This window comes from Triticum aestivum, chromosome 1B (genome assembly GCF_018294505.1).
Source record: "Triticum aestivum cultivar Chinese Spring chromosome 1B, IWGSC CS RefSeq v2.1, whole genome shotgun sequence".
In the NCBI taxonomy this organism is placed as follows: domain Eukaryota; kingdom Viridiplantae; phylum Streptophyta; class Magnoliopsida; order Poales; family Poaceae; genus Triticum; species Triticum aestivum.
In genome coordinates, this window is record NC_057795.1 from 2,149,112 (window position 1) to 2,170,504 (window position 21,393).

Consider the following 21,393-nt stretch of genomic DNA (forward strand, 5'->3'; position numbering starts at 1 on the left):
CGCCGCCGCCGCCGCCGCGCCCGCCGTCGCCGTCGCCCGACTGCTATGACGTCCGCCGCTGCGTCCGGCTCCACCGCCACCGGTTTTCTGCCGGCCTCCCTCGCGGCACTTCTCTCGAGGCCGCTGGATGCCGCCTACCTTCAGGCGCCAATCGGGACACGGAGCGTCGGCTCCCTCTTCGCGCTCCCGCCGGCTGCTACTTCGCCCGGGCAGGCGCTTGTGGCCCACACCGCCGCCGCCCCGTCAACCGCGGCTGTCGCGCACTCGGCCACTGCGCCGCTGGTGGCGGAGGACGTCGCGCTGGCAGGCTTCGCGGCGTCAACCGCGGCCATCGCGCCCTCTGTCACCGCACCGGCTGCCCCTCTGACTGTCTCCACGGTGGTCTCACCTCAGCCAGTCTCCTCGATGGGATCGCAGCCGCCGCCGTCGTTTCACTTCGGCCATCTCATCACCATCAAGTTGTCGTCGGACAATTACATCTTCTGGCGCGCGCAGGTTCTTCCGCTTCTTGGGAGTCACTATCTGCTTGGCTATGTCGACGGCTCTCTTCCTTGCCCTCCTGCGCTGGTTGACAGCGTGCACGGTCCGGTCTATAATCCGGCTCACCGTGTCTGGACAGGGCAGGATCAGGCGAACCTCTCCTCCATCCAGGGGTCGCTCTCTCCGGCCGTTGCTGGGCTTGTTGTCTTCGCCAAGACGTCCCACGAGGCATGGACTATTCTTGAGCGCTCGTTTGCGGCACAGTCGCAGGCTCGTGTATCTGGGCTCCGTCGCCAACTTGGGGAGTGTCAGAAGCTTGACTCCACCGCCACTGAGTTCTACAACAAAGTCAAGAGTCTCGCCGACACGCTGGCCTCCATTGGACAGCCCCTCACCGACTCCGAGTTCAACTCATTTATTGTCAATGGTCTTGATGAGGAGTATGACGCCCTAGTCGAGATCATCAATGAGAGGGGCAACTCCACGCCCATGCCAGCACACGAGGTCTTTTCACGCCTCCTGCTTACTGAGCAACGAGTCGAGAGGGCGCCGTTGTCCCTGGATCGGCGCGTCGATCCAGGGGCAACGGCGCCCTCTCGGCAAACGCCACCACCAAGGGTGGTCGCTCCTCTGCTTCATCCAGGGCTCCTTCGGGGCAGTCACCACCACCCGCCTCGGCCCCTCCTCCTACTGCGACGCTACCAGGGGCTGGCGGTCCACGTGTGTGCCAGCTTTGTGGTCGCGATGGGCACTGGGCCTCGAAGTGTCACAAGCGCTTCCAGCGGGGTTTTCTTGGTCTCGGCAATGACGGGAAGGATACACGCAACTTTGCTCGTCAGGTCGCCATGGCTGATCGTCCGCCGCCGCAGAAGCCACAGGAACACATTCAGTCCTACTCCATTGATCCCCACTGGTACATGGACTCTGGGGCGACAGAGCACCTGACCAGTGAGATGGGGAAGCTTCACACTCGTGAACCCTACCATGGCTCCGACAAGATCCACACCGCCAATGGAGCAGGTATGCACATCTCTCATATTGGTCAAGCATCACTTCTCACTAGACATGCCAATAGGAGTCTTCAACTTCGCAATGTTCTTCGAGTTCCATCTGTGACACGTAATCTTCTTTCAGTTCCTAAACTCACTCGTGATAATAATGTGCTTTGTGAATTTCATCCTTTTGATCTTTTTATTAAGGATCGGGGCACGAGGGACATTCTTCTTAGTGGGCGGCTCTGCCAAGGTCTCTATCGTCTGGAGCATCCTGGCGTCGCTCGCGTCTTCAGTGGAGTTCGGGTATCTCCGTCACAGTGGCATGCTCGTCTTGGTCACCCGGCCACACCTATTGTCCGGCATGTTTTGCGTCGTCATCAGCTTCCTAGTGTGTCTAGTAATAAAGATGTAGCAGTGTGTGATGCTTGTCAGCAGGGGAAGAGTCATCAACTTCCCTTTTCGGAGTCCAGTCGTGAGGTGAAACATCCTTTAGAACTTGTGTTTTCATATGTATGGGGTCCTGCTCAGACTTCTGTTAGTGGTCATAATTACTATATCAGTTTTGTTGATGCTTACAGCCGCTTTACCTGGCTTTATCTTATCAAACGTAAATCTGATGTGTTTGACATTTTTGTTCAGTTCCAAAAACATGTTGAACGCCTTCTCAAGCACAAAATTGTTCATGTTCAGTCAGACTGGGGTGGCGAGTATCGCAACCTCAACTCCTTCTTTCAGTCGCTTGGGATCACTCACCGTTTAGCATGTCCACATACACATCAGCAGAATGGTTCAGTAGAACGTAAGCATCGTCACATTGTTGAAGCTGGTCTGACTCTTTTGGCCCATGCATCTGTTCCGTTTCGTTTTTGGAGTGATGCTTTCACCACTGCATGTTTTCTCATCAATCGTACTCCCACTCGTGTTTTGAATATGAAGACTCCCATTGAAGTTCTCCTTAATGAACAACCGGACTACACCTTTTTCAAGGTGTTTGGGTGTGCTTGCTGGCCCCATCTCCGTCCATATAACAAGCGTAAGCTCGAGTTTCGTTCCAAGAAGTGTGTTTTTCTTGGTTATAGCTCTCTTCATAAAGGATACAAATGTCTTCATGTGCCCACTAATCGTGTCTACATCTCTCGGGATGTTGTGTTTGATGAGCATGTTTTTCCCTTTGCCAAACTCCCTGTGTCCACTACTGAGCCACCTGTCATGCATTCATCCTCTGTTGCTTCTGACCAATTTGATGATGTTGCATATTCTCCTCTATTGTTGCCTAACCATGGTGCAGGCACTGGTCGTGGGGCTCGTTTGGAGATTCTGAAAGTGCCATCTTCCTCTTCGTCGCCATCGCCTTCATCCTCGGCATCTTCTGTTGTGCATGAGGAGCACATGGCGCCCCTGCATGGCCTCGGTTTCCGTGCTCATGCACGGCCGATCGACGCCCTGGCCCGGTCGCCTCTGGCTTCTGGGCTGCCTTCGCCATCGTCGCGCCCTGCAACCCCGCCGACTGGGCCGGCCTCCTCGGTCCCCGTCTCGCCCAGGGCGTCGGGGCAGTCATCACCAGGCCTGGCCTCGCCCGCCCCTGCCTCGCCCAGGGTGTCTGGGCCCTTCTCACCAGGGCCGGCCTCGCCTGCTCTCGCCTCGCCAAGGCCGTCTGGGCCGGTGTCACCGGAGCTGGCCTCGCCCACTCTCGGTTCGCCCATGGCCTCTGAGCCCCTGTCGTCGGGCCAGTCTTCGCCATGCAGCCCGGAGTCGTCTGTCCCGAGCTCGCCTGAGGTGATTCCTGCATCTCCGGCGACCGTCACGTCTCCGTCACCTTCGCCTCCGCCGGCTCCTGCTGCTGCTCTACGTACACATACGCGCAGTCAGAGTGGCATTTTTCAGCCTAAGCAACGTCACGATGGCACAGTTGCTTGGTTAGCGGCGTGCATGTCTGCTGCTCTCGCAGATCCATCCTCTGAGCGACGCACGTATCAAGCTGCTATGCGCATTCCTCATTGGAGAGAGGCCATGGAGCAGGAGTATCAAGCGCTTCTTCGCAATCAGACATGGACTCTTGTTCCTCCACAATCACGGGTAAATGTCATTGATTGCAAATGGGTTTTCAAAGTGAAGAGGCATTCTGATGGGTCCATTGAGCGCTATAAGGCTCGTCTGGTTGCTCGTGGTTTTCGACAGCGTTTTGGACTTGACTATGAAGACACCTTCAGTCCAGTGGTCAAGCCTACTACCATCAGACTTCTTCTCTCTCTGGCTGTTACTCGAGGTTGGTTTCTTCGTCAGCTTGATGTTCAAAATGCTTTTCTTCATTGTGTCTTGGCGGAGGAGGTTTACATGCGCCAGCCTCCGGGTTTCTCTGATCCGGATCGCCCTGATCATCTCTGTTGTCTGTCCAAGGCAATTTATGGTCTGAAGCAGGCTCCTCGTGCTTGGCATGCTCGTCTTGCAATGGCTCTTCGTGCTCATGGTTTTGCATCATCAACTGCTGACTCCTTATTGTTTCTTCTTCAAAGGCCTGAGGTTACTATGTATTTGTTGGTCTATGTAGATGATATCATTTTGGTCAGCTCCTCTCAGTCGGCTGCTACTGTGCTTGTTCGCTCACTTGGTGCTGATTTTGCGGTCAAGGACCTTGGGAAGCTTCATTACTTTCTTGGTGTGGAGGTTACTTCTCGTGATGCTGGCCTTGTTATGACGCAGAAGAAGTACTCTCTGGATTTGTTGCAGCGAGCTGGGATGCTTAAGTGCAAACCGACGACTACACCCATGTCTACCACTGATAAGCTCAATGCTGTTGATGGTGTGCTTCTTTCTTCTTCTGATGCGACAGAGTACAGGAGTATTGTTGGTGGGCTCCAGTACTTGACGATCACGCGACCAGACATTTCCTATGCTGTTAACCGAGTCTGCCAGTATCTGCAGTCACCCCGTGACACTCATTGGTCTGCTGTTAAGCGGATTTTGCGCTATATTCGTTTCACGGTGGCTCATGGTTTGCATATTCGGCCGTCTGACTCTGGTTGTCTTTCAGCATATTCTGATGCAGACTGGGCTGGCAATCCGGATGACAGGCGATCCACGGGGGGTTATGCTGTCTTCTTTGGCTCTAACCTGATTGCCTGGAGTGCTCGGAAACAGGCTACTGTCTCGCGTAGCAGTACTGAGGCTGAGTATAAGGCTGTGGCCAATGCCACATCAGAAATCATCTGGGTACAGTCCTTTCTTCAGGAGTTAAGTATACCCCAATCACAGCCTCCTGTTCTTTGGTGTGATAACATCGGTGCTACATACCTTTCTGCAAATCCGGTATTCCATGCCCGAACGAAACACATTGAAGTTGACTATCACTTTGTGCGTGAACGTGTCTCTCAGAAGCAACTACAGATCAAGTTTATTTCTTCCAAGGATCAACTTGCTGACATCTTCACCAAGCCATTGCCTTTGCCATAGTTTGAGGCTTGCAGGCGCAATCTTACCCTTCTAGATTCATTAGAAAGTGGCTAAGATTGAGGGAGGGTGTTAGACTGTATTTACATGTGTATATTGTAACGTTGTATACCACCTCATTATATATATATATATATATATATATATATATATATATATATATGATAGGCCACCCCTAGAGGGTTGTGCCGGTTCCCCCCAAAGCCTATTGTCTTACAATATTACTCTTGATCTTCTGATATCTCAGTCAATATAGTTCACCAATTGTAGTGCGATCAAAATTGGAGTAAATATGTGGACTAATGGTGTGGGGCACTATGGAAGAGGTGTGAGCAGATTTTTGGAACCTAGCTAGGGACGCCTGTATTCAAGATCTCAATATGAGTCCCCAAAATTGAGAGAGATTCTTACGCAGAACATGGTTTCAAACGAAGTTTTTGAATTGACATCTAAGTTTCTAAGCTAATCTAAATGTGAACTTCACTCGCACGTGAGTCCCACGACAGGCATATACCACAAGAACGTGGAAATTTGTGGTCTACATTTTGTGAACAGTAAAAGCAGTGAGCAGAGTATTTTTCTAGAGAATGTTCATGCTTTGCTGGCATTAACTATGCTTTTTGGAAATATAAAGTGAATATGCACCTGTCCTTGAATACTTTAATTTGGAAGATTGTGAAAAGTATTCTTACTACTTTGTGTTGTCTAGACATCACTATGTATCTGAAGTTCTGAACACAAAGAACATCCACATCAATACTCAAGAAACTGATCTTCATTACTTTGCGCCCCAATTTAGCTCAGTCGAGTGAGCCACCTCGAGGATGCCAAGTCGATTTCTATGTTGAAGAGATTCATGAGGGCACATCATCAATCAAGGAACGAGAATTGATCTCCTTTTAGAAGGTTGGCCGATTCACAACGATGGAGAATGAAACCATGAGTGTAAGACAATAGTCTTTGGGGGGAACCGGCACAACCCTCTAGGGGTGGCCTATCACATATATATATAATGAGGTGGTATACAACGTTACAATATACACATGTAAATACAGTCTAACACCCTCCCTCAATCTTAGCCACTTTCTAATGAATCTAGAAGGGTAAGATTGCGCCTGCAAGTCTCAAACTGTGGCAAAGGCAATGGCTTGGTGAAGATGTCAGCAAGTTGATCCTTGGAAAAAATAAACTTGATCTGTAGTTGCTTCTGACAGACACGTTCACGCACAAAGTGATAGTCAACTTCAATGTGTTTCGTTCGGGCATGGAATACCGGATTTGCAGAAAGGTATGTAGCACCGATGTTATCACACCAAAGAACAGGAGGTTGTGATTGGGGTATACTTAACTCCTGAAGCAAGGACTGTACCCAGATAATCTCTGATGTGGCATTGGCCACAGCCTTATACTCAGCCTCAGTACTGCTACGCGAGACAGTAGCCTGTTTCCGAACACTCCAAGCAATCAGGTTAGAGCCAAAGAAGACAGCATAACCCCCCGTGGATCGCCTGTCATCCGGATTGCCAGCCCAGTCTGCATCAGAATATGCTGAAAGACAACCAGAGTCAGACGGCCGAATATGCAAACCATGAGCCACCGTGAAACGAATATAGCGCAAAATCCGCTTAACAGCAGACCAATGAGTGTCACGGGGTGACTGCAGATACTGGCAGACTCGGTTAACAGCATAGGAAATGTCTGGTCGCGTGATCGTCAAGTACTGGAGCCCACCAACAATACTCCGGTACTCGGTCGCATCAGAAGAAGAAAGAAGCACACCATCAACAGCATTGAGCTTATCAGTGGTAGACATGGGTGTAGTCGTCGGTTTGCACTTAAGCATCCCAGCTCGCTGCAACAAATCCAGAGAGTACTTCTTCTGCGTCATAACAAGGCCAGCAGCACGAGAAGTAACCTCCACACCAAGAAAGTAATGAAGCTTCCCAAGGTCCTTGACCGCAAAATCAGCACCAAGTGAGCGAACAAGCGCAGTAGCAGCCGACTGAGAGGAGCTGACCAAAATGATATCATCTACATAGACCAACAAGTACATAGTAACCTCAGGCCTTTGAAGAAGAAACAATGAGGAGTCAGCAGTTGATGATGCAAAACCATGAGCACGAAGAGCCATTGCAAGACGAGCATGCCAAGCACGAGGAGCCTGCTTCAGACCATAAATTGCCTTGGACAGACGACAGAGATGATCAGGGCGATCCGGATCAGAGAAACCCGGAGGCTGGCGCATGTAAACCTCCTCCGCCAAGACACCATGAAGAAAAGCATTTTGAACATCAAGCTGACGAAGAAACCAACCTCGAGTAACAGCCAGAGAGAGAAGAAGTCTGATGGTAGTAGGCTTGACCACTGGACTGAAGGTGTCTTCATAGTCAAGTCCAAAACGCTGTCGAAAACCATGAGCAACCAGACGAGCCTTATAGCGCTCAATGGACCCATCAGAATGCCTCTTCACTTTGAAAACCCATTTGCAATCAATGACATTTACCCGTGATTGTGGAGGAACAAGAGTCCATGTCTGATTGCGAAGAAGCGCTTGATACTCCTGCTCCATGGCCTCTCTCCAATGAGGAATGCGCATAGCAGCTTGATACGTGCGTGGCTCAGAGGATGGATCTGCGAGAGCAGCAGACATGCACGCCGCTAACCAAGCAACTGTGCCATCGTGACGTTGCTTAGGCTGAAAAATGCCACTCCGACTGCACGTATGTGGACGTAGAGCAGCAGCAGGAGCCGGCGGAGGCGAAGGTGACGGAGACGTGACGGTCGCCGGAGATGCAGGAATCACCTCAGGCGAGCTCGGGACAAACGACTCCGGGCTGCATGGCGAAGACTGGTCCGACGACAGGGGCTCAGAGGCCATGGGCGAACCGAGGGTGGGCGAGGCCAGCTCCGGTGACACCGGCCCAGACGGCCTTGGCGAGGCGAGAGCAGGCGAGGCCGGCCCTGGTGAGAAGGGCCCAGACACCCTGGGCGAGGCAGGGGCGGGCGAGGCCAGGCCTGGTGATGACTGCCCCGACGCCCTGGGCGAGACGGGGACCGAGGAGGCCGACCCAGTCGGCGGGGTTGCAGGGCGCGACGATGGCGAAGGCAGCCCAGAAGCCAGAGGCGACCGGGCCAGGACGTCGATCGGCCGTGCATGAGCACGGAAACCGAGGCCATGCAGGGGCGCCATGTGCTCCTCATGCACAACAGAAGGTGCCGAGGATGAAGGCGATGGCGACGAAGAGGAAGATGGCGCTTCCAGAATCTCCAAACGAGCCCCACGACCAATGCCTGCACCATGGTTAGGCAACAATAGAGGAGAATATGCAACATCATCAAATTGGTCAGAAGCAACAGAGGATGAATGCATGACAGGTGGCTCGGTAGTGGACACAGGGAGTTTGGCAAAGGGAAAAACATGCTCATCAAACACAACATCCCGAGAGATGTAGACACGATTAGCGGGCACATGAAGACATTTGTATCCTTTATGAAGAGAGCTATAACCAAGAAAAACACACTTCTTGGAACGAAACTCGAGCTTACGCTTGTTATATGGACGGAGATGGGGCCAGCAAGCACACCCAAACACCTTAAAAAAGGTGTAGTCCGGTTGTTCATTAAGGAGAACTTCAATGGGAGTCTTCATATTCAAAACACGAGTGGGAGTACGATTGATGAGAAAACATGCAGTGGTGAAAGCATCACTCCAAAAATGAAACGGAACAGATGCATGGGCCAAAAGAGTCAGACCAGCTTCAACAATGTGACGATGCTTACGTTTTACTGAACCATTCTGCTGATGTGTATGTGGACATGCTAAACGGTGAGTGATCCCAAGCGACTGAAAGAAGGAGTTGAGGTTGCGATACTCGCCACCACAGTCCGACTGAACATGAACAATTTTGTGCTTGAGAAGGCGTTCAACATGTTTTTGGAACTGAACAAAAATGTCAAACACATCAGATTTACGTTTGATAAGATAAAGCCAGGTGAAGCGGCTGTAAGCATCAACAAAACTGATATAATAATTATGACCACTAACAGAAGTCTGAGCAGGACCCCATACATCTGAAAACATAAGTTCTAAAGGATGTTTCACCTCACGACTGGACTCCGAAAAAGGAAGTTGATGACTCTTCCCCTGCTGACAAGCATCACGCACTGCTACATCTTTATTACTAGACACACTAGGAAGCTCATGACGACGCAAAACATGCCGGACAATAGGTGTGGCCGGGTGACCAAGACGAGCATGCCACTGTGACGGAGATACCCGAACTCCACTGAAGACGCGAGCGACGCCAGGATGCTCCAGACGATAGAGACCTTGGCAGAGCCGCCCACTAAGAAGAATGTCCCTCGTGCCCCGATCCTTAATAAAAAGATCAAAAGGATGAAATTCACAAAGCACATTATTATCACGAGTGAGTTTAGGAACTGAAAGAAGATTACGTGTCACAGATGGAACTCGAAGAACATTGCAAAGTTGAAGACTCCTATTGGCATGTCTAGTGAGAAGTGATGCTTGACCAATATGAGAGATGTGCATACCTGCTCCATTGGCGGTGTGGATCTTGTCGGAGCCATGGTAGGGTTCACGAGTGTGAAGCTTCCCCATCTCACTGGTAAGGTGCTCTGTCGCCCCAGAGTCCATGTACCAGTGGGGATCAATGGAGTAGGACTGAGTGTGTCCCTGTGGCTTCTGCGGCGGCGAACGATCAGCCATGGCGACCTGACGAGCAAAGTTGCGTGTATCCTTCCTGTCATTGCCAAGACCAAGAAAACCCCGCTGGAAGCGCTTGTGACACTTCGAGGCCCAGTGCCCATCGCGACCACAAAGCTGGCACACACGTGGACCGCCAGCCCCTGGTAGCGTCGCAGTAGGAGGAGGGGCCGAGGCGGGTGGTGGTGACTGCCCCGAAGGAGCCCTGGATGAAGCAGAGGAGCGACCACCCTTGGTGGCGGCGTTTGCCGAGAGGATGCCGTTGCCCCTGGATCGGCGCGTCTCGACTCGTTGCTCAGTAAGCAGGAGGCGTGAAAAGACCTCGTGTGCTGGCATGGGCGTGGAGTTGCCCCTCTCATTGATGATCTCGACTAGGGCGTCATACTCCTCATCAAGACCATTGACAATAAACGAGTTGAACTCGGAGTCGGTGAGGGGCTGTCCAATGGAGGCCAGCGTGTGGGCGAGACTCTTGACTTTGTTGTAGAACTCAGTGGCGGTGGAGTCAAGCTTCTGACACTCCCCAAGTTGGCGGCGGAGTCCAGATACACGAGCCTGTGACTGTGCCGCAAACGAGCGCTCAAGAATAGTCCATGCCTCGTGGGACGTCTTGGCGAAGACAACAAGCCCAGCAACGGCCGGAGAGAGCGACCCCTGGATGGAGGAGAGGTTCGCCTGATCCTGCCCTGTCCAGACACGGTGAGCCGGATTATAGACCGGACCATGCACGCTGTCAACCAGCGCAGGAGGGCAAGGGAGAGAGCCGTCGACATAGCCAAGCAGGTAGTGACTCCCAAGAAGTGGAAGAACCTGCGCGCGCCAGAAGATGTAATTGTCCGACGACAACTTGATGGTGATGAGATGGCCGAAGTGAAACGGCGGTGGCGGCTGCGATCCCATCGAGGAGACTGGCTGAGGTGAGAACACCGCGGAGACAGTCGGAGGGGCAGCCGGCGCGGTGACAGAGGGCGCGGTGGCCGCGGTTGACGCCGCGAAGCCTGCCAGCGCGACGTCCTCCGCCACCAGCGGCACAGTGGCCGAGGGCGCGACAGCAGCGGTTGACGGGGCGGCGGTGGTGTGGGCCACAAGCGCCTGCCCGGGCGAAGTAGAAGCCGGCGGGAGCGCGAAGAGGGAGCCGACGCTCCGTGTCCCGATCGGCTCCTGAAGGGAGGCGGCATCCAGCGGCCCCGAGAGAAGTGCCGCGAGGGAGGCCGGCAGAAAACCGGTGGCGGTGGAGCCGGACGCAGCGACGGACGTCATAGCAGTCGGGCGACGGCGGCGGCGGGCGCGGCGGCGGCGGCGGTGGCGGCGGCAGTTTAGGGTTTTTAGGCGGAAGCGGACGTAACCTAGCGTGATACCATGTAAGACAATAGTCTTTGGGGGGAACCGGCACAACCCTCTAGGGGTGACCTATCACATATATATATATACAATGAGGTGGTATACAACGTTACAATATACACATGTAAATACAGTCTAACAATGAGAGACATATACACCTATCTTACCCACACTGATTGTGAATGGGCTCAACACTAAGAATGCTACCTCCCCTCACCAGCAAGTACTCCCTCCGTTCCTAAATAATTGTCTTTCTAGAAATTTCAACAAATGACTACATACAGAGCAAAATGAGTGAATCTACAATTTAAAACATGTCTATATACATCCGTATGTTGTAGTCCATTTGAGATGGCTAGAAAGACAAATATTTGGGAACGGAGGGAGTAGAAGACAACCAGGCTTAAAAACTCTCAGAAGAAGAGAGCCAACCTCAAGGTCCTATTCTCAATACGTTCTTAGGAGGCTTCCCGCCTTTGAGATGGAGTTGAAATCATAACTCCAGGAAGAACACCGCCTTGAAAGCATAACACGTTGAAGAAAATTATACAGATTTTGGTTGCCCATTACCCCTAGAGTATGGGTTATGTGTTAAAATCAATTTGAGTTGATTCTTATTTTTGTTTCTCCGGCCCCTAAGGTCATTTTTTGCTGATATTTGATCTTCTTATGTAAAAAGAGTTAACTAATAAGCTTTGTTTTCGGTTATGTCCAGCCAGCCCCAAACATATAGTGATGTTATTACAACCGTTATACGCACAAATTGGTTGTAATAACATCTTAGTTATATCATCGGACGGATGGAGTATTGTGTCATATATATCATTAACTTCATTTGATGAATGGCACGGTACAATTTCTTTATTAATCTGTAGGAAATACCTTTTTCCTTGCAGATGTTTGGTGATGTGGACTATAAGTTCTCGGACATTAGAAAATTGATTTGCCGGTGGCGCCTTTATTTGTGAGAGCATGTCGGTGAGAAGCCTCCTCATATCGGGATCTCGAGTGACCCGGATGAAAGCCCGGTGCTGGAACCTCCCTCCATGCTGGTGATACAAGGTCCTGGCAATTGCTGTTTTGTCAACACCGGCAGATCCAAAGATAGTTACCACCTTGAGATTTTTCTCCATCTCATTGCCATCCAAGTCCAGCAGCTTGTAGACCTTGTCGATGTGGAGTTCGGGGGTGGTAATCTGGGGCATGAGAACAGCTGCTTGTCCATAGTCAGGTTTGCTGGGTGTGGGTGAAGAGAACTTGAATCTTTTGCGTCTTTCATCCGCATCCTCGACACGGGCTGCCAGTGCTGTCAATTTTGCAATCAAGGGCGCTCGCTTCAATTTCTTCACCTTTGGCAAGGAAAGCCAGGTGAGCTTCCTGGACATCCGATAGGTCTTGGATCCAACAGGACGATTATTCCCCCCAAAAAGACGGACCCTAATCCTACGGCGGCGGGTACCGGAGGAGCAGTGGATGAAGTGCACGAGCTCGTCGAGGTAGTCCGCCGTATCATAGCACAGATCCCGGACCTGCTTCATCCAGCACATGGTGATGGCGTCTGCCGGCGTCTCCGATCTGCCCTTGAGGTCGATGCATAGCCACTCCAGTTCTTGGCCGAGAATCTGGATCTGGGCCTTAACCCCCTTGAGCTTGAGCCGATCACTGTTGGCTTGGAGGGCAGCAATCACAGAACGGAGTTGCTGGAAGAGAGGGCCAATGGGGCCGAGCGAAACAGTAACCGGCTCCTCCTCCATCGCCTGCGCTGCCCCGAGCCAGGCAGAATCATGAGCCTCAGGAGGCCAAACCTTGACATATCCGAACAAGGCTTGAAGCCAAACCCAGATATATCTGAACATCGTCGATGGATCTCCACCTGAAGATTAAGTTGCCAGGCAAAATAATATGCTTAGCAATCATAATAATCAGAGAAAAGAATATGAAATTATGTGCGTGAGCAGTCCGGCGAACCTTTAAGCAACGTCTCCTCCCCTCCGAGACATCCTGCCACTGGCTCACATGCTAGTAGACTGGTTGTTAAAGAACATGGGAGAGAGCCGGGCGAAGACGATAGGGGAATGAACAGAGGAGGGCGTTGGGGGAAAAGGATGATAGAAAAGAATCACCCTGTGGACAACAGAGCTGCTTGCCTTTGTTCAGTTTTTGAGAACAGGGCTCCGACAGCTCACGACGAGGTTGAAAGTGACACCGACAGCTTTACTTTCTCCATCAAACTATTGAATTATTGGTGGTAGAAGAAAAAACGGCCCAACTCCCACCTCCCAATACCCTTCTGCGTTTATACTGTGTAAAAAAAAAATCCTCCCGAATAGTTGGTGGTGTAGAAGTGCATGCTCTGCCCCTCACGTGTGGTTCTCTCAGTCCTAAACATGGACCAAAAATAGCTGCATTTAGTGCATGCTCTAGCCAATGTAATCAAAAGACCGTTCTGATGAAAAAGATTAGGCAACACATTTATACGTCAACAGGTGGGAACCAAAAGACGGAAAAACCCGCTCTCCCGCACCGCGCCTATCCATCACCTTTCGCTGCGGTGTCACCACCGCCGTCGAGGACACCCCACCCACCCACACCTCACTACCATGCCCCCAGCACTAGTAGAGAAATCCACGCCACCACTACTTTTTTCAAATAGCGGTGTCGCGACCATAATTCGTGCGCCAGCTATATTACACTATCAATAGTGTGAGTCGTTGGTACGCCAAAATTCCTTAGTACCATTATGGGAGGGTAGGGGGGTTGAGTTTGACTGGTACTGCTTGCCCCCAAGGGGTCGATCCGGTGGGATACTACTTAGGGTTAAGTGTGAGTCATTAGAAGTGGTAAATGTGGTGTATGGAGATTTTGTCGTCAAATTTCGGGTGAGGTCGAAGATTGATGGTTTTTGCTCGGCACTAGTGGTTGTATATGGTGCATCTCAACCTGAATTTAAGCCTGGTTTTCTTGTAGATGTGGTGAGAATCTGTGGTGATGAAAGGCTTCGTATCCTTATGTGTATGTGGGGAGGGGCGGGGGAACTTCAACATAATTAGAAGGCAAGAGAAGAAAAATAATGTCAACTTCGATGGAAGATGGTCATTCATGTTTAAAACGATTATTGAGAGTCTCAATTTGAGAGAGACTGACCTCACATGGAGAAAGTTCACGTGGGCAAACTCTTTGCCGGTTCCAAGATATGAGAAGTTAGACCGGGTGCTCACCAACGTACATGCATTGCACATAGCAAGTTTCGAAGGTACACCGTTGTTGGTCGACTCGGGGAAACCGACCCACGTGGGAAACAGAAATAATTTCTCTTTTGAACTAGGATGGTTCACGAGGGAAGGCTTCATGGACCTCATTGCTAAAGAATGGGCTAAGGAGTGTGGCGGTATCTCCAATGTTTATAGATGGAAAAATAAAATCAGACACATGCGCCCGTTCTTGAGGGGCTGGGCCAAGAATCAGAGTGGATTATACAAGGTGGAGAAAGAGAGACTTATATAACTCATGAATGAGTTATGTTTGAATCTAACCTTCTTAATGTGTCGGGTCGGACTGTTGAGAGTGAGGCTGAGGAGAAGTTGCGAGCTCTTCTTGGAGAAGAGGAGATGAAACGGACTCTCAGAGCCAAGGTGACAAAGGTCATCCAAGGCGACGACAACTCCCAATTTTTTCACATGATAGAAAATGGGAAGCATAGAAAGAAGAAAATTATCCAACTAAAACTGGATGAGGGTATGCTTGTAGGGCATAAGAACCTAAAATTATACATCTCGACTTTTATAAGAAGCTTTTTGGGGGCCCCGAAGATAATTTTGTGTCACTTGCTGAACACACAATCGTGCACATACCTCAGCTCAACACAGACAAGAACAGGGTTTTGTCTGCTCCATTTATTGAGAAAGATGTGTTTGAATGAGCATCACAAATGAAGCGGAATAATACTCCTGGACCGGATGCGTTTCCGGCAGAATTTTTACAAGAAATGTTGCCATATCATTAAGGGAGATCTTATGCCTATGTTCCATGATTTGTTCAACGATCATCTACAACTATTCAACCTAAACTTTTGAACAATAACGTTGTTGCCAAAGAAGTAGGAGGCTCTGCGCATTCAGCAGTTCGGGCTGATATGTCTACTCAATGTGAGCTTCATTTTTTTACTAAGGTTGGTATGAATAGGTTGATGCGGATTGCCCATTCGGTTGTATAACCAACTCAGACGACTTTCATGCCTGGGAGACACATCCTAGAAGGGGTGGTGGTCCTACATGAAACTTTTCATGAAATCCATTCGAAGAAACTAGATGGGGTTATTTTCAAAGTGAATTTCGAGAAAGTGTATGACAAGGTCAAATGGCCCTTCTTCCAACAAGCTTTAAGTTTGAAGGGGTTCACTGAAGCCTGGAGGAAACAAGTGGGTTCCTTTATTCAGAAAGGAAGTGTTGGGATCAAGGTGAATGATGACACAGGTCATTATTTCCAGACACATAAGGGATTAAGACAGGGAGACTCGATGTCCCCGGTTCTGTTTATTATAACAGCGGATATGTTGGGAGTCCTTATCGGTCGGGCTAAAGAAAATGGCCAAGTAGATGGATTAGTTCCACATCTTGTGGATGGGGGAGTGTCCATACTACAATACGCTGATGACACAATTATATACATGGAACATGATATTGCAAAAGTCAGAAATATGAAGCTAGTGCTTTCCTTATTTGAACAATTGTCGAGACTCAAAATTAGTTTTAACAAAAGCGAATTGTTCTGTTTTGGAAAAGCCAAAGAGGAACAAGATGCATATAAACAATTGTTCGGTTGTGAAATGGGTTCACTACCGCTTAGTTACCTAGGATCCCGACTTACCATCGTCGATTGTCAAATAAGGAGTGAAAATGCATTAAAGATAGATTCGGAAAAAGACTAAGCTGCCGGATGGACAAACTTATGTCTTATGGAGGTCCACTAGTGCTAATAAACTCGGTGCTGATGAGTCTGCCGATGTTCCTCCTATCTTTCTTTGAAGTACCGGTAGGGTTGCGGAAAAGATTAGACTTCTATCGATCTCGATTTTTCTAGCAATGCGATGAGGTTAAGACGAAATACAGGTTGGCCAGATGGGATATTATTTGCAGACCCAAAGACCAAGGTGGGTTAGGGATCTAGAACTTAGAAGTTATGAATAAATGTCGCCTCACCAAATGGTTATTCGGACTATCTACCAAGACAGAGGGCATGTTGATACAAAGTTTACGTAATAAGTATCTCCAATCTAAGATTTTCGCCCAGGTTACCGTTAGGCCGAATGACTCACCATTCTAGAAAGGGTTAATGAGGATGAAAGTCTGCTCTATTCAGAAAGTGAAATTTATCATTGGTAATGGTAACACGACTAGACTCTGGAAAGATGCATGGTTAGGGGAGACACCCCTAGCCTTACAATATACCACTTTATATAATATTGTACAATGTAAGAAAGATTATGTTGCTATAATATTACAGTCGGCCCCCCTTAAAATCCAATTGATGAGGTCTCTGGTGGGGGAACGTTGGAACTCGTGGCTGTATTTGGTCCGTAGGTTGATGGTTGTTCAACTTTTTGACCAGTCAAACACGATTCACTGAAAATTATCTATGAATGGTAGTTTCTCAGTGAAATCTATATATTTGGATCTAATTGACTCTGGGCCAATTCCGAAATCCCTTCATATAAGGAAGATTAAAGTTTCGCTTAGAATTAAAATCTTCATGTGGTTTGTTCACAAGGGAGTGATCTTGACAAAAGGTAATTTGATAAAGCAAATGTGAGTAGGTAGTTCTAGATGTTGTTGTTGTGACCAGGATGAAACTATACAACACCTCTTTCTCGATTGCCCGTTGGCAAAACTACTATGGAGCATGGTACATATAGCCTTCAACGTTAATCCTCCAACCTGCATTTAACACGTTATTTGAGACATGGCTAAACGAAGTGGAACCAAATATGGCGAACCATATTCGAATAGGGATATGTGCACTACTTTGTGCTATATGGAACAACAGAAACGACATGATATTTAACCAAAAAATCTTTATAAACTTTTTGCAGGTTATCTACAGAGCTACTACTTGTATTCGTACGTGGTCGTCACTCACTCATGCGGACTCCACGGAGCTTTCGACTACAGGATGCAGTCGTTGGGAGATGGTAGCACGGGTTATCTTCAATCGATTTGAATAACGAGCTAGTAATAGGCTAGGTGTATAGCAATTGTTGCATGTTGCTATTTTCGCCGGCCGTGGCATTTCCTTTTCATTAAGCTCTGTTTGTGAGCCAGATTTGAATGACAGACTATGTTTTGTACTTTATCTAATAATATGGCTGCATGCATCACTCTGATACAGAGGACAGCATTTATCTTCCTTTAGAAAAAAAATTAAAATCAAACAGGCCAATATTGCATGGCACGGGCTGATTGAACCTCATGGCACTGATTTGCTGGTAGAATTTGAATTTGTTGACACAAACACGTAATAGATTCGATGAGAGAGACTATGGCTTTGTTTAGATCTATGTGTTAGAGTTAGTTTGGGTTAGTTTGGACTCAACTAATCCAAAAAGATCCACACAGGAGGGTTAGTTTGGGTTAGATCAGATGCATCTAACCCATCTAAAAAACTAACCGATCCAAGAGGTGCTTATTTGGGTTAGTTCTTCTCGGGACCACTAAAAAACACTTTTTTCTCTCGCTCTCCCCGCAGCAGATTCCTCTCCACTTCCTCGAAGCTTCTCGTCCTCTTTCTCCCTCCCTCTCGCACCGCCCGTGAAGGTGCCTCGCCGTATCCGCGCTCTATCTAACCCTGTCATTCAAACACCTCTTTATTTAAAATTAGTTTAGGGTTAATTCATGGTAAGAATCTAATTCTAACCTCTAACTGAATTAGAGTATCCAAACAGAGCCTATACGCATCATGGTTTCAGCACAGGAAAGGTAAAGTGCTCGTGTGAGACGCGTTCATGACTTTGCCCATGCAGCACCACATGTGCTACAAAGCTGACGCGACTTGTCACATCACATCAAGTCGATGCGTACGATTCTACCCAATTACACAACTGGAGTACTGCATCGTGACACACACGGGCGCCAACGTCACCCTCTCTCTCTTCCATGATTGCAGCGGAAGAGACTTCCGTGTCAAATATGTTGATGATGTTCACGTTTCCCCCATACAACTGTTCAAAAGAGTTTTCTATTTGTTCCGTGTCTGAAATCTTTTCCACGTTTGCTATTTCACAACCGTCAAATTTTTATCGTCCATTTCACTAGAGACGGCCCCGTGCCCCAAAACGCTCCGGGCGGCCCTGATTGGTCACGGTTTTTTATCCGGACGGATGCCTCTAAGGCCTTATACAATGGGAGATGCTTGGGGGAGGTGCTTAGAGAAATAAACCAGGCTTTCCTGAAGTAGCGGTGCTTATCTGTACAGGATAGACGCTTAACTAAGCGTCTCTCCTATAAAAATACGCACCGGTGCTTAAAAAAAACCCGATTTATTTTTCTAAGCACCTCTGTAAGTATCTCCCATTGTACAAGGCCTAACGGGCCTCAAACGTCCGTGTTGATTGGGACCCCTCATATCCACCCAAATATGTGGTGGATATGGGGTGTCCGGGCGTGCCCGCCATGTCAGACTGATGTTGCGGTCCCACGCGAAAATGCCTGGAAACCCGGCGGTCCGAAGCCTGTCTCCTTCGTCGGACTGGTGGCACTGCGTGGCCCCGTTTCGGCGGGCCGCGTATTGCCTAGCCAGGATATTGAAGTCGATCGGCGGTACCGAAACCCTACCATCCAACCACATTTTTCTCCGCCTGTCCGCCGCCGCCGCCACTTTCCACTCCACCCTTCCGCCTAGTAGCCATGCCCCCACGCCGTCGAGTGTGGAGCAAGCTATTTCTGACCCTGGAGCGCCGGTTCGAGCTCCTTGAGCGGATCCGGTTTAGGCGCGAAGCCCAGATCGCCTCGGGGCTACCTCTGGATGAAGTGGATCTAGAGGAGGAGCTGGAGGTGAAGGAGGTGGAGGAGGACGAGGATGAGGAGGGGGAGATTGAGCAGGAGGAGGAAGAGGATGGGCCGGGGTAGGAGGATATGGGGGACGCTGGCGATGCGGATCTGCAGGAGAAACAGAAGGCCATCCTCTATTCCTTCTGGTCGAAGTCGGCTGCGGAGGTTACACGCCGTCAGCGGCAGGAGATGGAGGCCAGCAAGCCGTGGAGGAGGCGGAGATGCTCACCTACATGGATGAGGTCAAGTAGGAGGAGGATGAGGCGGAGCCCTCCGACCTGCCCGTCCAGCCGGCACCCATCACGGTCGTTGTAGAAATCTTCGACGACGAATAGTAGCCAGGGTCGTAGTATGTAGTACGTAGAATTTCTTTTGCATGCTTTGTGTGGATCTAGGGGTAGAACTATGAGAGAGGCAGATGCAGAGTGGCTAATTTGAGGCGTGACTGGTCACTATCCACGGACGCGCCCGATCACGTCCGCGGGCGTTTGAGGGGCAGGATTTGCAATGTCCGGCGGTAAATGCTCTTATTCGACAAGCGGTTGACTTTTTCCGGACATTAAAGCATCTACAGCTAGACCCCCCCTATTTACTCCCTAAACCTCTGCAACGTCCGTCCCATCAGTGTGTGGTCACAAAAAGTTGATCCAACCGGACCTTCACATAGTTTTTAGACGCTTGGACTGACCTATACCTCTCAAATCGTTACCAAATTAAAGGTTGGTACGATATGAGGGCGCCCGGACGAGATCAGCCCCCCACTACAGGTCACAGTGTGGTCCCACCTGCAGCCAGCTAAAGCTCATTCCTCTCTCATCTTTGCACCTAAATTTTTAGTCCCACCTTGTCGCGCGACACTACAAAAAAAATACACTTCCGTGACGATACGTGTTTGTCACAATAGGTCGCGTTTTCTGTCATGCATGTACATCCATGACGATTTTATGACAGAATCAAGATAGTCATACATGTGCTGTCGTAGAAGTGTTCCATGACATTACCAAAATTATCATCACGAAAGTGTCCACTTCCATGACGTTAAATCGCGCGTCACAGAAGTGCTTTCGTCAAGGGTGACCGACACATGGCATCCACCGTAACGGAACGCTGTTAATCTATCGGGTCGGGTTTTGGATCCGATAACCCGTTAACAGCCCAGACCAATATGGATTTTCCACGTGTAAAATCATCATTGGCTGGAGGAAACACGTGTCGGCTCATCAATGGGACAGATGTCATCCACTCATTGGACAGAAGGCGCCTATGATACGTCGACACGTGGCATGACCCAACAAAGGCCCACTCCTGTGAAAAGGCCGGCCCGTTTGACTTGGTCAAAAGGGGCGGGCCGGCCCATGGAAAGCATGTTAATGGCCTGTTCGCATATAGACCATTTACAGCCCGCTAACCCAAGGACCGTTACACCCTATCCGAATTAGGCCCAGTAGCATCATCTGGGCCATCCAATGAGATTCCAGCCCGTTTTCACTTCTGGCCCATGTATGGCCCATGACGTCTTTCGGCCCATATGAGGCCCTTTGTAACTCTTGGACCATTAACGGCCTGTGGTGAAACTGGCCCGCAATGAACAGTGTATCACTTTATACCCATTAACGGCCCGTGGTGAAACTGGCCCGTAATGAACAGTGTATCACTTTATACCCATTAACAGTCCGTTATTCCGTTGGGCCATTTCCAGCCCATGTTATCTTTCGGCCTTCTCAGAGCCCATTTATTCTTGGGCTCATTTCCAGCATTCGTTTACTTACGGCCCGTTACTGTCATTTTCTACTTGAGGGCTAAATTTAGCCCGAGGTTACAGTCGGCCCGTTTGTGGCCCGTTTATACATTGGACCGTTTTCATAGCGTCATCAAATACGGCCGATTAACGACGACCTGTTATGGTCGGCCCATGAACAGACGATTCCAACTCTAGCCCGTTTACGGCCATAATGCGGTCTGTTATTGGCCCATGTTTGGCCAACCGATAATACGGCCTGTACAAGGCCAATTGATGATACAGCTCGTAGAAGTCCCATTGTGTCTACAACCGTATAACGCCCATTGTTTCTATGACACATAGAAGGCCCATTGTTTCTACGGCCCGTAGGAGGGAAATGGTAACTACAGAAAATATGTAGACCATGGTTATTGTGGCCTAGTTTAAAAAAATAGGTTATTGCGGCCACTAGCAAACCACGGAAAAAGAACTGCACTGACTACAAGCAAAGAAATAAACAAGACAATAAGGAAATAAATAAGCAAGCAACTTACGCTAGGCTATCATAGCTATTACACATATTCCATCCACTAGGCATCAAAGTTCGCCACAATAGGGAACACAACAGCATATAAACGCCGC

The 21,393-nt window shown here is 49.4% G+C and overlaps 1 protein-coding gene and 1 pseudogene across 1 annotated transcript in view; one reads left to right on the forward strand and one right to left on the reverse strand.

Annotated features, from left to right (window-relative positions):
- Positions 1-13,106, reverse strand: part of LOC123102527 (disease resistance protein RGA5) — a 19,407-nt gene extending 6,301 nt beyond the window's left edge. The window contains exons 1-2 of the mRNA XM_044523917.1: positions 12,958-13,106; positions 11,872-12,862 (exon numbers count right to left, since the gene is read on the reverse strand). Of these exons, the coding sequence (XP_044379852.1) occupies positions 11,872-12,845 (974 nt within the window). The 5' untranslated portion in view covers positions 12,846-12,862; positions 12,958-13,106. The remainder of the gene's footprint in view (positions 1-11,871; positions 12,863-12,957) is intronic.
- A 483-nt stretch (positions 13,107-13,589) lies between these two features.
- LOC123102136 (uncharacterized) lies at positions 13,590-17,209 on the forward strand (annotated as a pseudogene).
- Positions 17,210-21,393: the final 4,184 nt, after the last annotated feature.